Raw genomic sequence first — 17,220 nt, forward strand, 5'->3', positions numbered from 1 at the left:
GCTGCCGTCCCTCAAAGGCCGCTTCACGCTGAGGCACGGGAGCCTCTTTTGGAGCCTCCGGTGTGGGGGTCGGGGCTCAGAACATCCCCTAGCAGCATTATTTATGTCTTCCTGGTGATGCCTTGCTCCAGACTGCTTTCTGTTGGCTCCTGATACCAGTAAAGCCCTTTCACATGCTTTGTTTCACTGTGTTCTCCCAATACTCCAAGGTCCCTCCTAGCTCTGGATCCAGGATGTGGCGATCCTATGAACCCCAGGAGGCTGGCTGGGCAGAGAGAGGGACATTGGGAAGAAATATCTGCCAGAGACCTGGAGAAGGGAACTGATAAGGAAAGAAGGAAGATTTCTGATCTTTCAAAAGCTTTTCGAGCCCCTATTTGCCCCCCTTCACCTCCCTCTTCATTGCCCCGCTCCTGGTTTTTCCCTCTTGAGCCAAACTAAAGCTCTTTTCAGAGGATATACCTTCAGGTACTGAAGGCAGCCCTAATGTCCCCCTGAAACTTCTCCCCCAGACCATCCAAGGGTCTTTACCAACTGCTTCTGTGACAGGGCCCCCTCCTTGTGGCCTCCTCTGAGGACTCCCAGTGGATCAACTGCCTCCTTCCAGCAGCCTCCAGCTTGATTTCAGCCTTGCTGTAGCCTCCGGGACCTGACTGAGTCTCTGTCCTTCTGAAGGCCTCCTTTGGCAAGAAGAAGGAAGTCACCAAGTTGGCAGCTACCTCAAGAACCATCTGCTCCAACTAAGCCCCATGACCCTGATCTTCTCCACAGCCCGCTCCTCTTTTGGGGGCCTTCAGGAGGGGAGCAAGTCACCATTGTGAGGAAGGGTCTCCTGTCATCCAACTCCAGTCTGCCCCTACTCCTCCAGTCTCTCCTAGGAGTGGGGCCAAGCAGCACACACCTGGTCCCTCTTGGATGAGAGGACAGCTGTGAGGATCTCTCTTCCTTCTCCACGTCATCTGCAGACGACCATCGTGAAGGGGCCTTCCCCATGGTGCACACCTTTTAGAAGAACTAGCAATGCTTTGAAATTTTAAAGTAAAACTTTGAATTGCAATTCAGTAAACTGAGGTAAATTTAATTTCATTTGGGATGGGGCAAGTATTTGGTCAGATTTGAAGAGAAGGATATTATCTGAGATAGTACAGACTGTTTCTCTCTTCTTTCTTCCTTCTCTTTTCCTTCCTTCCTTCCTTCCTTTCTTTCTTTCTTTCTTTCTTTCTTACTTTCTTCCTTCCTTCCTTCCTTCCTTCCTTCCTTCCTTCCTTCCTTCCTTCCCTTTTTCCTTTCCTTCTTTCCTTCTTCCCTTCCTTCCTCTCCCTCCTCCAGTAATTCTCTGTATCAACTACTTCCTTCCAAGATATTTGCTGGGCACGGTGTCCTTGCTTAGCTTCTATGGGTTTTGAGAGTCTTGGTTCTACCAAAAAATCATTTGTAGTTTGAGGTGATATTTTAAAAATTAAAACCAAAGAGAGAGAATGCCTGATGAAGCCATGGAAATCTTCAACCAGCCTTGGAAGAAACAAGGATTTGAAAACAAATATCCTTCTCAAGTTGAGTTAGATTAACCCTCTCTAGGAAGGTCTGAAGACCTGGATCCATTCATCCAGCCTGGGAGTGTAGTCACCATCTTTTCTCCAATCAAGATGGGGAGAAGAAGAGAGAGAGGCCAGTCTGAGGGATGTGACCTGGAAGAGAACCAAGTGGTCAAGGGATTGGAGGTCATGGTGTGGATGAAGAAGAAGCTCATGGAAGAGAAGGCAAAGGGAGAGGTGACCAATAGCTTAGGACGGGAGAAGGGGATTTCAGAATTCTCCAACATGGAAGAGTTGCGTGTGTGGACAAGATCAGGGCTATGAAAGGTTATGACCATCTTTGTGTGAGGCTAAGCTGGAGGGGGGAGTGAGTCATGGGAGGGGAACTGAGTGGCTCAAGTGTTTGAGGGAGACTCAGTTTGAAGTCCTCCAGAAGGTGAAAAGAGCCAAGGACTGAGCTCACTGAAAAAGGAAGGGGAGCCACCTGGGGGTCTGGTGGCCACAGCCACCAGGATCCACACCCACGTCCTCTTGACTTCCCATCCACTGTTCTTTCCACAACCACGCTACCCTTGTTTGGATCTTTTAGTGGCCTGAATCCCCCCATTTGCAGACTAAAGCTCTGCTTCCTGAGGAACCCTGAGTTACATGACCCCTACTCAAGATGTGTGTGGGAGGGAGTTTGGCTCCTGCCTGCTCTGGTGGTCATCCAGGTGTTTGGCCATGGGTGAGCCGTGATGGATAGGAGGGAGAAGGCTGGCTCTCTCTCCCCCTCCTCCACTTCCCTTTGCCCTCTGCCAGAGATGATTCTGGGAAATTGGGTCTCATCCTCCAGGATGAGCTTAGATGGAGAAGAACAGCATCTGATGAACCACTTGGGTAGCTTGGGAACTGGGCTGCTCTAAGTTCTGACTGATCTGGAGACCAGGCCTCACTGAGGAGGGGAGTGACTGGGGAGACAAAAAGGGAAGAGGACCAGCTGGGGCTCCTCCGAGAAAGCAAACCCTGGGGGGTCAAGTGTCTGATCTGCTGCATATTCCCTCTACACCCCTGGGGGTTTCATTCCCCAGTAAGAGACACAGAAATGAAGCCCTCAACACTTCTGGGGAGCCCCTCACTTCTGGAGAGGCTAAACGCCACTCTGGTGAGAGGTCCTGAAGGAGGCCCCTGCCCCAGGTCCTATTAGGACCACCTCCTGTCTTTGGGAGGGCTCAGTGGTACTAGAGGGAAGGAGCCCTGGTGTCTGGGGGACTGAGATCAAGTCTTAACGCTGCTAATTATCACCTGAATAACCTCAGTTTCCCTTAAGAGACCATGACGCAGTGATGAGAGGTCTGGTTTTGGACAAACCCCTTCCTCCTCTGGGCCTCAGCTTCTCCGTTACAGAATATGGGGGGAGGATGAGGTGGCCTCTGCAGTGACCTTGTGACCTTTCTGGGCCTCAGTTTCCTCCCCTGTAAAGTGGAGCTTAGATGAGCTGGTCTCTCCTCACTATCACACTCTGGGACTCACTGCAGGTGTTTCAGGGAGCCCCCGTGAAGCATCTCCTCATCCCCAGCTCATGTTAGACCTCCTTAGGAAAGGTGTGTGATTGTCCCTGGAGGCTGGCACCTGACACCCTGCCTTCCAGCTGCCCTCAGTCAGGAGGTGCACCCAAAGCTTGGACCCCCAGACTGGTATTGTTTGAGGGGCTCATGGAGACAAAGCTGGGGAAGTGGAGATGATGCTCCTGGGCCATATTCACAACTCCTTCTGTGACTGTTCTCATCACTTGTGGTTTTCTCCTTCGTTTCCTCTGACTCTCCATTTTAAAGATTCTTCATTTATCACTCATTTCCATTCAGGGCAGACTGCAGGGACCAGCTTCATGTTTGTGGGAGTTGGGTGGGAGGTGAGATTCTGTTGCCCCATCCACTGGGGCCAGTGAAGGACCTCTGTCTGCCTGTGGGCCTTGGGTGCTTCATCTCCCCTCTAAGTGTCTGTAAAATGAGGGGTTGGATTTGGTGATTTTAATACCCCTCCCACTTCTGCCTAACATTTCCTATTCTAGGTTCTCAAGCCCCCCATCTCTGACATCTCCTGTGCTGTGTCCCAAGGTCCAGCACATCTCCAACATGCCATGGTTCTATTCTATAGTTCTTTCTGGGTCCACTCTCCTTGATCTTTATCCTAAAGTTCCTTCGAGCCCAAACATGACTCTTTCCCTTCTTTTCCTTCAGTGCCTGGAAATCTTGGCTGCTTCAGAGACCACGGGAACCCCCCTCCTCTGACTGGGACCAGTAAAACGTCCAACAAGCTGACCATTCAGAATTGCATCAGTTTCTGTCGGAGTCAGAAATTCAAAGTAAGCGCATCTCTGCTCGCGGCAGAGCCTTGGTCACGTTAGAACCTTCCAGAGATGCCTGAGTCCTTGGCTAAACAGCTCTTCTCAGATTCAGTGGATTTCTAATTGTTTTCATGAACTTCCCCAGGGTCCTGGGGAGTGGGCCTGTGCTCTCATTGGCCTAGGGAAACAGACCCAGGCTCAGCCTTGGGGAGTTAGTCACCTGGGCCATCAGGAGGGCCAGTGACTTGCCCAGGATCAAATGACCCCATGCACCTCAGAGATGGGACTTGAACCCATGGCTTTGAGATGGACTCACCATCCTCCCCCTCCTCCTTTGTGACTCTGTCAAGTGGGTCAGAGCCAAGAGAGGCCTCAGAGTCTAGCAAGAGCCCTCCCCACCTCTGCTTGAACACCCCTCAGGACAGGGAGCTCGCTGTCTCATAAGACAGTCTGCTTCTTTTTTGGACGGCTCTCTCTGTTGGGAGGTTTGGGCTCCTGAAATCCTCCTCCCTCTAAGTTTCTCCCTTTGTTTCTCTCTTTCAAGACCACAGAGAGTAACTCTGATCCCTTCAACCTATGTCAGCCCTTCTAGATATGTGACAACTGGGATTGTGGCTCCCCCCAGCCCCCTCTATTGGTCCTCAGATGACATCGTTTTAAGGTCCTTTGGACCTGCTAAAATGGGCCCCTGAAATGTGGGGTGCCATGACACATTCTCCCCTGCCCAAGCCTCCAGTTGTGTGTGCCTAGCCCAGTGTCCAGTGGGGGGGGGTGCTCCAGGGGCTGCCACAGCAGTGAAGACTGTGGTGCAGGCCTGGGATCCTGGGGGGAAGCATTTGCTGGAGAGGGGGCAGCACAATGCAACCTTGACTAGCCTTGGGTCTGACCCCAGAAAGACCCCTGACCCCGGGGCAGCCTTCTGAGGAGGCAGTGTGCCCTCTGCTCATTTCTGAAGATCCCCAGATGGCACCTGCCCAGACATCCATTCACCCTTAGTCCCCACACGGAGAATACCCAAGGAGATAGTCAGAGCCCAGTTAAGAGCTCTGGGGTTGAGCCCTGCCCTCTCTTGGACTCCCTGGGTGATCTCCAGCTATAACATGAGAGCCTTGGATGCCCACTCCTTGGGGAACCTTAGGAAAATCCCTTCTCCCTGGGCCCCCTGGAGTGTGGGTCTTTGGCTGGTGGGGGGGAGGCAGACTCAGCCCAGGGCCTGGGGCTGGGCTCAGCCCTCGCCAGTCTTGGTGCCTCTGTTTCTCTCACCACAGTTTGCTGGGATGGAATCTGGTTACGCTTGTTTCTGTGGTAATAATCCCGATTACTGGAAGTACGGGGAAACAGCCAGCACTGAATGTAACAGCGTCTGCTTTGGGGACCACACCCAGCTGTGTGGCGGGGACGGACGGATCATCCTCTTTGACAGTGAGTATCCAGAGTCCAGGGATGACCAAGAAGTTCTGCATGGCACAGACATGGGGGGGGAGGATTCCTGGGAGCCCCCGGGCCTCGGCCTCACCCCAGCATCTTCCAGAGCATCTCTGTCCCTCATGGACCTCCCCAGCTCTTTCCACCTGCTCCCTTCACAAGCCCTGCATCCACCCATGACCTGGGCTGCACCTTCTCCTCACCTCAGAGCAGAGTCCAGACACCCCCCCCACAATCATCTGCCCATGCCCTGCTGATAGATGCTCTCGCATCAATTTTGTATCTGAGGGGAGGTCAGCTGCTCGAGGACAAGACCTCCTGGTCCCTTCCTAAGTGTTTGTGGATAGTTTGAAGGATGTTGACCAGCTGGAGAGGGCTGGCCTGTGGAGGAGGCATGCCAGGTGGGAGGTGAGAATTGGTGAAGGACAGGTCAGGGCAGTCGCTGCCAAGGACCATTAACCGATGGCCGGTCTCTGCTCCCTGGAAGGCCAAGGCTAGCTGCCCCTTGTCGGGCCGGAGCAGGGATGGGTTGGAGGAGACGGTCTTCGAGGTCCCCCCTCCAACCCCATGAGTCTTTTTCTGCATTTCAAGGGCCAGGGAGCGGGTGAGCAGAAGGGAGATCACGCAGGAGAGGCAGGGAAACTCCCTGGCCCTGCAGGAATTCAGTCAACTCCAGACTCCTCTTAGCCAGACAGCCTGTCGTGGGGCTTCATGCTAGAGGATTCATTGGCTGGGGGACAGACAGAGGAATTTCTGTTTACCCCTAGAGACCACAGGCAGCCACTATAGCCTGCGGGGGGGCAAAACTGAACATGATTCCACAGTTCTGGGGAACCCAGTGAGGACCCGGCAGGGCTGGTGCCCCCCAGCTCTCCTGTGGTCTTTGGTTGCCGTGTTGCCTGTGGAATACGTGTGTCCTGCCTCCCCGTCCTGGACTTGGGAAGTAGATCATTTGCACTCAAGTGCTGGATGACCTTTGGCCTGGTCAGACTGTCTGTCTCCTCATTCTAGCTTGTTGGATCCGGGCTCCCTCCTCTGGTGAGCCATCCTTGCCAAGGCCTGGGCACAGGAGAGGGCAGAGGGCACTCCCTTAGCATCCCCCCCCCCACCCCGGCTCTCCTCACTCTAATAACGGCTGTTCTTTGGTCCTGGGAGGAGCTTCCCTCGCTGTGGCCCGGCCTAGTGAAGCTGGGGAGAAACTTCTCAGAGATAAAGATGGTAACTTGCTCTCTTCTACCTCTTCTACCTCTGGAAGCTTTGGCTGCTGGATCTTTGAGAATCTCTGTCAAGGGCAAAGCTCCCTGTAAGACTGCAGAGGGCCAGGACCCCTGGAGGCAAGTGGGTACTGGCTCTGAGGACCCTGCTCCTGGGCTAGCTGCCAGACCCCTCGGGCTCTCCTGGCTCGGACACTTCCTTGCCCTGTACAAGCCGGATGCTGGCAGATCAAGTGGGCCCCATGGGGCTGCTGGGGCTCCTGGGCCCCAGAAAAGCCAGATGGGCTCCTATCAATGAGGGCCTGAGAGAAATCAAGCAGCTGCCAAAGCCCAGGAAGATGCCACTTGGCTCTCCTCAGGTAGCCGGCAAGGATGCTCTCCAGACCCATCTCCCCTTCCAAGAAGAGGCTCTAGTTTCAAATTTCCATTGCATTATCACAGATTCTTGATGATCGTGGCAGGCTGATGTCACCCGATGGTTCTCAGATAAGAGGATATATAGGTTATGGGCACAGCCAGGGCTTGGGACCCCAGGGTGAAGAGTTCAAATGCTGCTGAGCTCAGCACCCTGAGGCAGCCAGTGGGCGCAGTGGGGCACTGCGCAGGCACGTGACCCATGTGATCCTCACCACAATCCTGGAGGGGGCCTCTTATTATCTCCAGTTTGTAGCTGAGAGAAGGGGAGGGTCTTGCCCAGCTGGGTCTGGGGCTGGATTGAGACCGGGTCTTCCTGACTGTGGGCTCGAGCTCTCTGTCCACTTCTTCTGCTTTAGAAACTTCAGAGTGTCCACTTACGCTAGCTTACTTCTTAGTTCGTGGTTTCATCCTCATTATTATTATCCCTTTCATTTGGAAAGAGCTTGTGATGTTAGCGCACGCTTGGGCAGCCCCCCACCCCCACCCCGTTGGGCTCTCAGGACAGCCAGACACCAGAGGAACCAGAGCGTCCGAGAAGCTGCACAGCCAGGAGTGGCAGAGGCAGCATTTGAACCCGGAGACCTCAGGCTCCTAGTGCAAGTTCTCTGTTCCACACTGGATGTCATTCCCTTTAGACAGACTGAGAACGTAGAGCAGAGCAGGGCCAACCCAGGCCAGAGGAGGAGCCAAGTAGACCCCATCCCAGCCTCCACCATCGGAGGACAGGGTTCACTGGCTCAAAGGCAGCTAGATGGCACACTGGACAGAGCACTGGCCTTGGAGTCAGGAGGTCAGGAGATCAGATCCAACCTCAGACACTGGCTAGCTGTGTGACCTCAGGCAAGTCACTTCACCCTGACTGCCTCCCATCCAGGGCCACCTCCAGTCTTCCTGATTCCTATCTGACCACTGGACCAGATGACTCTGGAGGAGAAAGTGAGGCTGGGGACTTAGCACAGCCTCCCCCACTCAAATCCACTTCATGTGCTTGTCATGGCATTACTTCCCTGATGTTTCGGTCTTGTTCGAGAATGAAGGACAAACACATTGAAACATCACTGGCTCAAGCAAGGCCTGGCCCACAAGTACCTTGCCAGAGGACCCAGGGAATAGTAGGGAAATGATTATATTATCCCACAGAAACTCATTCATCTTACGTGTATATGCATGGTCCTAGGATTTTAGGATTTAGAATCTAGGATTCATGATTCTAAGATTTACTTCTATTCATATTCAACTGGGGACAGGAGATTTGCTGAGCACAAGAGATTTATGGGAACTGAACTAAGATGGATGGATGGATGGATGGATGGATGGATGGATGGATGGGTGATAGATGATTGGATGGGTGGGTGGATAGAAGATGGATGGATGGATGGGTAGGTGGATAGATGGGTGGATGAATATATGATAGATGGATAGATAATGCATGAATAGCTGATAGGTGGCTGTTAGATAATAGAGATGAAAGAAAGGAAGGATGGATGGTTGAATAAGCATTTAAGGGATTATTATTTCATGCCAGACACTAGAGATGTCAATCCAAACAAACATGACTGTATTTTGCCCTCCAGAAGCTTGCCTCTCAGTGGTGGGGAGGGGGCTGTAACAGGGGAATGGTGGGGAGGGACACTAGTTTCTTTGGTGGTAGCTGAAGAGTAGAGGCACAGGAGGTTTAGGGGAGGTTCCCCCAATTTTTGGAAGGATGCCTTTGTTAGGTAGTTCAAAGGACAGTGTGATGTCAGGGACCACTTGTGTGGCCAAAGCCCTCCTGCCCCCACCACCTCCAACCTCCTCTGTCTCCTCTCGGGCAGCACTCATCGGAGCCTGTGGAGGCAACTACACCGCCACATCTTCAGTGATCTACTCTCCCGACTTTCCTGACATGTATGCCACCGGACGGGTCTGTTACTGGACCATTCGTGTCCCTGGGGCTTCCCACATCCTCTTCAACTTCACCCTTTTTGACATCAGAGACTCAGTGGACATGGTTGAACTGATAGATGGCTACACGCATCGCGTCCTGGTGCGGTTCAACGGCCGGAGCCGCCCTCCTCCATCCTTTAACATCTCCTTGGATTTTGTCATTTTGTACTTTTTCTCTGATCGGATCAACCAGGCCCAGGGATTTGCTGTCTTATATCAAGGTAAGAAGTCCTCTGTTCTCTAGAGTCCGGAGGCAGATCCTAACCCCCCCCCCCATCATTTCCATTTCCATTCTTGTGACTGTATCATGGGCGCCCTAGAGACCCAGAGCCTGGGGGGTGGGGGGAGAGAGGGACTTCAAAGCTGCCCAGTCCAATACTCTCTTTTGACAGATGAGGAAACAGGAGTGGCTCCAGGAGGGCGTATGACTGGTCTGTGGTCACAGAGGCAAGAGAAGGCAGGCGGGATGGACCCTGAGGGCTCTGCCCACCACCCAGCCAGCCTCTCCTCCCCATGCTCTTTGCTCTGATTTCTCCCGTAAGGAGAAAAAATATTTCACCTGCTCCAGTGGTGCTCCCACTACCCACTTGTTTGAAAGGTTTATTCTTGTCTTTTGTTGTGACACCTCCAGGTGAGTCAGGTCTGGAGGCACACCTGGGAGGTCATCCCGTCCACCCCCTGCCTCCAGGCACCTTCCACCAGAGCAGAAATCTTTCCTCTTTTCTTTACACCCACTGTGGAGACTTCAAGGCCTCTCTGCCTGTGTGGCTCAGTATTCCCCCCACCCCCGAGGGAGCCCCATCCCCCACTGTCTTCCTCTGGGCATCAGTCTCCTGAGTTGGACTACAGGACCTTTGACCTTCTAGAAAAGACTGTTGAGGGTGACCCAACCCTCGGGGTAGTCTGCAGATGACAGGGACCGTGGGCTCCTAGAGAAGGCCAAGCTCCCTCCCAGCTTAGGACACTGCCGCTGCCACTGAGCCAGCATTGGTAGAGATCTACAGCCCTGAGAGGTTCAGGTGCTGCTCTTGTCCTCACATTACAGGGGAGGAAACTGAGGCAGGAAGTGTTTTTTTTTTTGCAGTGTGCCCAGGGATGCATAGCTAGGAATTGTCTGAGGCTGAATTTGAGCTCAGGTCCTCCTGATTCCAGGCCCGGGGCTCTCCCCACTGCACCTTCTTGCTGTTTTGGAGGAGCAGCTAGGTGATTCTGGGCAGGAAGCCTGTAGGAGCAGAGGGGAGAAGGCAGGAAAAGATCTGTCACCTCAGGTGGCTTCTGGGGTCCCCAGTAGCCCAGGAAGCTCCACCTCTCTTTGAGTCTCTATTGACCTTGGAGGGTGTGGGGTGTGGCATCCCCCCTTTACACCAAAAATCTCCTCCCATGTTTCATTGGCTTTTCAGGTCTCAAAGAGGAGACGCCTCAGATGGAGCCCACCCTCAACCAGACCCTCACCGAGGTGATCACCGAGCAAGCCAACCTCAGCATCAGCGCTGCCCGCGCCTCCAAGGTCCTCTACGTCATCACGACCAGCCCCAGCCACCCGCCCCGGGCAGTCCCAGGTAGTCGCCATCCCCACTTTGCTCCCCTCATCCTCCTTGGCCCGGCTGCCACAGCCTGGGCCTCCCCTGGGGCCTCCCCCGGACTTGGGGTCAGGGGTTCCTCCAGGGCAAGGGCCACTTTGTTATTATTTCTCTGCCCCAGAGGAGACCTGAGACCAAGGCCCAGGCTTGCCCTTTCATAGCTGAGTGATCTTGGGCAGGTCACGGCTCCTCTCTAGGCCTCAGCTGACCCATTTGTAAATTGAGACATTGACTGTGTCGCTGCTCAGATCACCTGTGACATAAGCCTGTCCCCTCTCCCCCAAACAAGTGGTGGGACAAGGATTAGAATTCAGAAGCCCCCAAACCGCAGCTGCTCCCTAATTCCCCGAGACCCTCTGGAACGAGAGCTCAGAACATTTGAGAAGGCTCGCCCATCATCTGTGCTGCCACAGCTGCCCTGCTCTGGCCCTGGGAGGCGGGCAGGGGAGACTCGGAGGGGTTCACAGCCGGTCTAGAGGCAGGGGGTCTCCCAGATGGTGATCCCTGCTGTCTGCCTTTCACAGGGTGGACGGTGTACGGCCTGGCCAGCCTTCTCATCCTCACCGTTACAGCCATTTTAGCCAAGGTCCTCCTGCACGTCACATTCAAGTGAGTATGGGGCCCCCAGCCAGTGCGGGGAGGGGCCCCCCAGCCCTGGGCAGCGCAGTGAGAATGTCCCCATTGAGGAACACAGCTGGGAGAACCCCTCTCAAGAGCTGCCCCCTCCCCAGGATAAGATTTCACGGGAGGAAGGGCCTAGAATTTATCCGAGATCAGAACGTTCTGAGGATGCAAAGGGAGCCGTTCACTCCCCTCCTGGGCTGATGGCACCATGGCCAAGGCTTGTCTGTGGGAGCAGATGCCAGCCCCCTTGCTGCCCTCCTAACCCTGGCACCCCCCCACAAGGGAGCAGCATCCCCTGGATGGCTTAATGCTTTCCAACTCTTGGCCACTAAGTCAAATTCTTTGGGAAAAAAGGTTTCCTTTGCTCAGGCATCCAGCATCCAGGGTGGTGCCAGGCCCCCTTGGGGCTGGGTGTGCCTTCAGAAGAGCGGGCTGGCCGCTCCCCCTCCTCCAGCCCCCCTGCCCCTCCACCACCGGGCCCTCCGGTCCCACGGCCCTGCCGAACACCTGTTCAAACAGTCTGTCTCTCCCTCTGCCCCTCCCTCCGGTGCCAACCTCCCCTGGCCGCCATGCAGGGCCCCCCCCACCCCCCCGGAGCCTCTCCACTCCAGACTTTTCATTTGTCTCTGGAAGAATGTCCTTAATTAATGTTTACCAAGCTCACTCTCCTGCCCTCTGCCAAGAAGTCATGACTTGACACGTCCGGGGAGGCCTCCCCCTGCCCGAGTCACTCTGCCCCTGTCTCTGCAGGGCTCCCTGTTCCGAGGTGGCTTGGGGGGGACCTGGGGGGCCGGGACGGCCTTGGCTCCAGCGCTGATTCAGTGACCCAGAGAGCAAGGTGGTGACGCCGCAAACCTATGTCTGTGCTTCCGCAGGCCCCAGCATGCAGCTGCCCCTGGGGAGCTGAGGGACTGCCGCCAGCCTGGACCCCCCGGGGAGATCTGGAGCATTTTCTACAAGCCCTCCACCTCAGTTTCCATCTTCAAGAAGAAACTGAAGAGCCAGAGCCAACAGGATGACCGGAACCCCCTCGTGGGGGACTAAGGAGGTTCATCGGCCTGGTTGGCCGGAGAACGGGCTAAGGCCTGGAGTTTGTCCGCCCTGGTCGTTCTCTAGCTCTTCACCCACAGCTGTGCTCAGTCGAGGGCTGGGTCCCCCACCCCCACCCAGGTCTCTGGTCTAGGGAAAGGCGGCCTTAGGCTGGTGCTGAAGCTGTGGGCTGGGAGGGGGCCCAGCCCTTGGTCTGGCTGTCCGGCTGGTAAGAATTTGGAGGCAGGCTTGGCCCACGAGAGCCTTTGGTTGACCCTGCCCTGGACTAATCAAATGTGGGGTTCTCGAAAGGCTTGGCATTAGGTGTAGCCAATTCAGCGCCCACCCCTGGGCCGCCTGGGTCCCAGCTCTCCGTCCTCCCCATGCCTTCTCCCCCAGTAGCCCAAGAGGAGCTCTGTGGGACCCTCCTGGGGTTGCTGGGCTCATGGTTGAATGTGAAAGACCTCTGACTCGAGACAGCCATGGGCCAGGAGCGGGCACCCAGGCACAACCCTGGCAGCAGGCAGTGTGGCTTCGGTTTCCTGGGCTGCTGGCTGTTCAAGTAAGCTTGAGGAGCGGGTGTTCCCAGGAGCACCTGGTCCAAAGCTACCTGACTCTGCCATGGATGGGCATGGGCATGGCAGAGGCTCCTGGGGTGCTGCCCCAAGCTCTGGGGGGGGGGTGCTGTCATCTCCCCTCTACCTCCCTACCCCTTCCATCCCATGGATGGAACTCTGGCCCTGGGCCCCGAGACTGAGAGCCCAGCTGCCCGGGGATGGTGACTGTCGCTATTTTAGAAGCTCCAAGGCCATTCAAGAAGAGCCCCCGGGACAGCAGCAGCTGAGGGTGGGCCACTGGCCTCTGGGTCCCTGGGCTCGTGTGGGTGTCTGACCGTGCCATCTGTCTGAGGGGGCCTTTTGTGCCTTCACGCTCAGTGGTATTTTAGGTTCGGCACATACCTCCCCAAAGACCCCGAGCCACTCCCTGGCGAGCCCCATCCCAACAGCAGCTGGCTCCGTCTGCCGAGGGGGCGGGGGCGAGGACACGGGCACCAGACTCCTCACGTGGCCCCGGCCTGGCCTTCAGGGCCCACTGAGATGTGGCCAGACATGGCGGGCAGCTCTGTCTGGCCCTGGGGCCCAGCCCGACCCAGCAAGGCAGGGCGTGAGGCAGGAGCCGTCTCCGTGGCGGGGGTCTTTGGAGAGGGCGGCCTGCGGGCGGGCCCAGCCCCCCCCCCCAGCTATTCTTGGTGCTCCTGGGATTCACTTGCAACCCCTCGGGGCAGTTGGGTGCAGCCAGGGAGCTAGCCTGGAGGAGGATCCTTCCTGACCCCCGATCCCCAGGCAGGCCGGAGAAAAGGCCCAAAGCCTGGCCTGGCCATCCAGGGAACACCCCTCCCCCCAACTCTCTGCCCTCCCAGCGGGGTTCTGCAGTGAGCTGGGAAACGCCAGAGTCCCTTCAGTCCTCTCCAGCCCACCCCTGAGAAAACATCCACGGTGGGGCGGAGGGCACCAGAATCCAAGAAAAGGCTCGGCCTCCTCCAGGACGATGACTGAAAGAGGCTTGAACATCGAGGCCCACGAGGGGAGCTTTGATGGACAAGGCTGAAGATGAGGTCCAGAGAGGTGGGAGGCACCCTGGACCTGGCACCCTGGGGGAAGCCTGCCATATGGGGAGGTGGGGGAGGGGAGCTCTAAAGCGCACATTGGCCCTCAGGTGGCCTCGTTTCCCCAGGGTGGGGTTGTGGGCGCAGTCTGCAGGTGTAGACTGGGCTGTTGCACTTAGTCACAAGAAGCACTTGGGTGAATGGCAGCATTCACCCCCCATCCCCACTTTCGCCAAGCCCTCGGTCTGGGCAGTGCCCACACGCCCGGCCCTGGTAGCGGCTGCTGGAAGCGGGGCCCATCATTTCCTCTTGGCTTCTCTTCTCTGTGTGTCTGCTCTCCTCATCCCCTCGGGAATGTGAGGGCCCGGGCATCTCTCTCCTTCCCCCCCTCTCCCCACCTGAGCTGGGGCCATCCGCCTGCCAAGCAGGATGGCCTCCGCGACCAAGAACCGCCACCGAAGAATTGGGCCTCGTTCGGAGGGGGTCCCAAAGAGGGGCCCTTTCCCCGCTTGCCAAAGGGAGGCCTCCGTGACGACCGCGTGCCCCAGGGAGCCTCTGCTCCATCTGGATTTTGATCTTTGGAAGACAAAGCTTGATTTGTAAATAGGCTTTTACTAGGCAACTGGGGAACTCCAACCGCAGCATGGAGTTGAAGCTAGAAGGTGACGTGTGACACACTGTATACAATTTAATATATATTTTTAGGAATTTTGTTATTTAAGAAAAAGGAATGTGCCGGTACTTTGCAGAAAAGAGAGAGATGTTATTTTACTGTCCGCAGAAAATAAATGTTCTCATTGTTGTAAACCAAGTGCAGCCCCAGATGCTTTCATTTCCCCGGTGCCACCATCTCCAGAGGCCCTGGGGGAATGGGCCGTGGCCTCTCAGGGAGCTCCCATGATTCCCACCTGAGCGCCGTGGCCACCACTGGCCTGGCGCTGAAGGCCACTGATGGCCTTGGCCGTTGATCTAGTCAGACCCGGGGTTGAGACTAGGTCCTTGGGGGCACCAGGTGCTCTTGGCAGGCGAGGGCTGGGGGTACAAAGAAGAAGAGACGCTACCTGTGCTTGTGGGCCTCTAGGCCAGGGAGGGAGGACCCCCCCCAAGAGCCATCCAAGGCTCAGGTTGGCACCAGGTGGTGCACTCCCCCAGCCTCACCTCCAGCTCCCTCCTCCAAAACCGAAGCCCCGCAAAGTTCCAGGCAACAAGCATTTATTAAGTGCTTACTGTATGCAAGCCTGTTAACAATTCTTCCTTTAAAAATTCCCATACCGGTGAGCAGGAAGAGCAAAGGGCCTGAGTTCAAATTCGGACTTGGCCACTTACTATGGCTTGTGCAGCTCTGGACGGGTCATTTCCTGAGCCTCAGTGTCCTCTCTAAAATGGGGAGAGATAAGATGGTATCTGTGACCCCTTGGAGCTGTGAGGGGTCCCCACCTGGAATCGGGGCCCCACCTGCCTATTAATGTAAAGGGAGCAACCAGAGGTTTTGGGTTTGTGAACACTCGGTGACCCCCCCGCACCCCCATGTGACCTAATGGACAGCCCCAAGCCTGGGGGTCCACTGGCATTCCTGAGCCTGGCCATCGGCTCCTCAGCGAAGAGCAAATCCCATCAACAATGGATTCCCTCATTTAAGAGAATCCATATAGCCAAAGGGGTGTATGTGTGGGGTGTTTATATGTGTGTGCGTGTGTGTTTGGGTCTGGGCTGGCAAAGGAAAGGGAGGCCAAGTTGTGGGTCTGCCCTGCTCCACACCAACCTGGACTTTGGGTCTGCAGACCCAGGCAGGGCCCATGTTTGCGGTGATGTTTGGTCTGGGAAAGAGCTGGGGGCCTTGTGCTGGGGGGGGGGGTCCTCCACAGAAAAGAGAGAGAAGACTTGTTCTCCTGTTCCTTTGTGGGGGGGGGGGGGTCAGAGAGGAGACAAGGGACTGCGCTGAAACTTGGAATGTCATCTCATAGAACGGGGTGTCAGCGTGGGAGGGACCTCAGAACAGGGGATGGCAGGGCTGGGAAGGCCACTGGAGAGCTCTCCCTAGGTGGAATGGATTGACTGGGGAGGTAGTGGGCTCCCTGTCACTGAAAGTCTTCAAGTAACGACTGAATGCCCACTTGCTGGCGAGGACCCCAGGGGGATTCTTCACCCGGCCTTAAGACCCCGATGCCATCCCTCAAGGGGAGCCCGTCTACCAGGCCATATCCTAGCAGTCCGAGTCCCTGGTTGAACTTTCCATTTTGCCAACTGACTTCCTAAGGTTAAAAGATCCCCTCCCCCCACCCCCTGCCCCCCCACCCCCAGCAAAGAATTCAAAACCATACTATGTCAAACCCGATTCCTTGGCCAATAGAAGGGGAGATTGAGGTGGCAGCTTCCTGGGGTTCCCGGAAATGGGAGGAAACAGGTCTTGAGATTCTCCCTGCCCTTCTGCAGAAACCCCCACACTTCCTCCTCATGGGCCCGTCATAGTCTCCTTTGGGGGGCACCTCCCGACACTGGCCAAGGGCAGGCCTAGGGCCCGACCACCTGCAGTGAGCAGTGAGGAGGGAAGGGAAGCTCTCAGGGAGGGGTCTTACGCGGACCTGGGGGGGGTGGATGTGCTGGTCCCCCTTTCTCTTGAGGTGCCCACGATCCGCCTCCCCCCTTCTACCAGGAGACCCAGCTCACTTGGGGAGGTGGGGGTTGGGGAGAGCAGCCACTGCGGGTTCAGAGAAGTGTCTCTAACCTGGTGAGAACACTTCAAGGAAGAACTAGGCCAGCCTCTGCAGGGGGCATTTCAGCTCAGGGCCCAGGCTGCCAGCCTGACGCCCTGGCAGTCCCCCTTGCTGGGTCTTTTCTCCTAGTCCTGCCCTCCTTTTCCTCTGGCTTCTCAACAACATTTGCCCCCCTCCCCCCCCCCCCAGGGAAAAGGACCTCTGTAAAGGCTTCAGCTCCCACTGCAAGTCTAGGAGGGGGGCAAGGACTGACACAGTGGAGCTGGGCCTGGAGCCTGGGAGGCCCATCTTCCCAAGTTCAAATCCTGCCTCAGACACTTCCTTAGCTGTGTGTGACCCTGGGCAAGTCACTCCAACCCTCTTTGCCTCAGTTTCCTCATCCATCAAATGAGCTAGAGAAGGAAATGGCAAAAAGCCACCCCAGTATCTCCTCCAAGAGAAGCCTAAATGGGGTCATGAAGAGCCAGACCTGACTGAAGGACAACTCGATGCCACGAGCCCCGTGGCCAAAGGGACCCCCGGGGGGCTGACTCCAGGTTGGGAGAGTTGGGAATGAGATCGCCCTGTAAGACGAGGGGGTCACACTAGCTTATTTAGCCAAGCTCCAGGGTGCCCCAGGGGAACCGGGCCCAGGGGGCAGCTCCGGCTTTACCCTTTGGCAGGGATCCCAAGGCCCCTCGTCCTGTCGAGCAGGACAAGGGTGACCTTGTCTCCCGGCCTGGAAGTCACATGATCTCCCCTGCCACCCCTGTGCGTGTTGGGGAGACTCGCAACTTCAGAGAGACCTTGTGACTCAGAGAACTGGCCGCCTTTTGTTTCTCCAT

General features: G+C 56.1%; 1 protein-coding gene across 1 annotated transcript in view; it reads left to right on the forward strand.

Annotated features, from left to right (window-relative positions):
- The window catches only part of KREMEN1 (kringle containing transmembrane protein 1), a 36,159-nt gene extending 21,672 nt beyond the window's left edge, over window positions 1-14,487 (forward strand). Inside the window, exons 4-9 of the mRNA XM_074206248.1 lie at window positions 3,755-3,879; window positions 5,130-5,283; window positions 8,732-9,064; window positions 10,244-10,402; window positions 10,948-11,032; window positions 11,923-14,487. Of these exons, the coding sequence (XP_074062349.1) occupies window positions 3,755-3,879; window positions 5,130-5,283; window positions 8,732-9,064; window positions 10,244-10,402; window positions 10,948-11,032; window positions 11,923-12,091 (1,025 nt within the window). The 3' untranslated portion in view covers window positions 12,092-14,487. The remainder of the gene's footprint in view (window positions 1-3,754; window positions 3,880-5,129; window positions 5,284-8,731; window positions 9,065-10,243; window positions 10,403-10,947; window positions 11,033-11,922) is intronic.
- Window positions 14,488-17,220: the final 2,733 nt, after the last annotated feature.

This window comes from Macrotis lagotis, chromosome X, assembly GCF_037893015.1.
Source record: "Macrotis lagotis isolate mMagLag1 chromosome X, bilby.v1.9.chrom.fasta, whole genome shotgun sequence".
NCBI classification, from domain to species: Eukaryota; Metazoa; Chordata; class Mammalia; order Peramelemorphia; family Peramelidae; genus Macrotis; species Macrotis lagotis.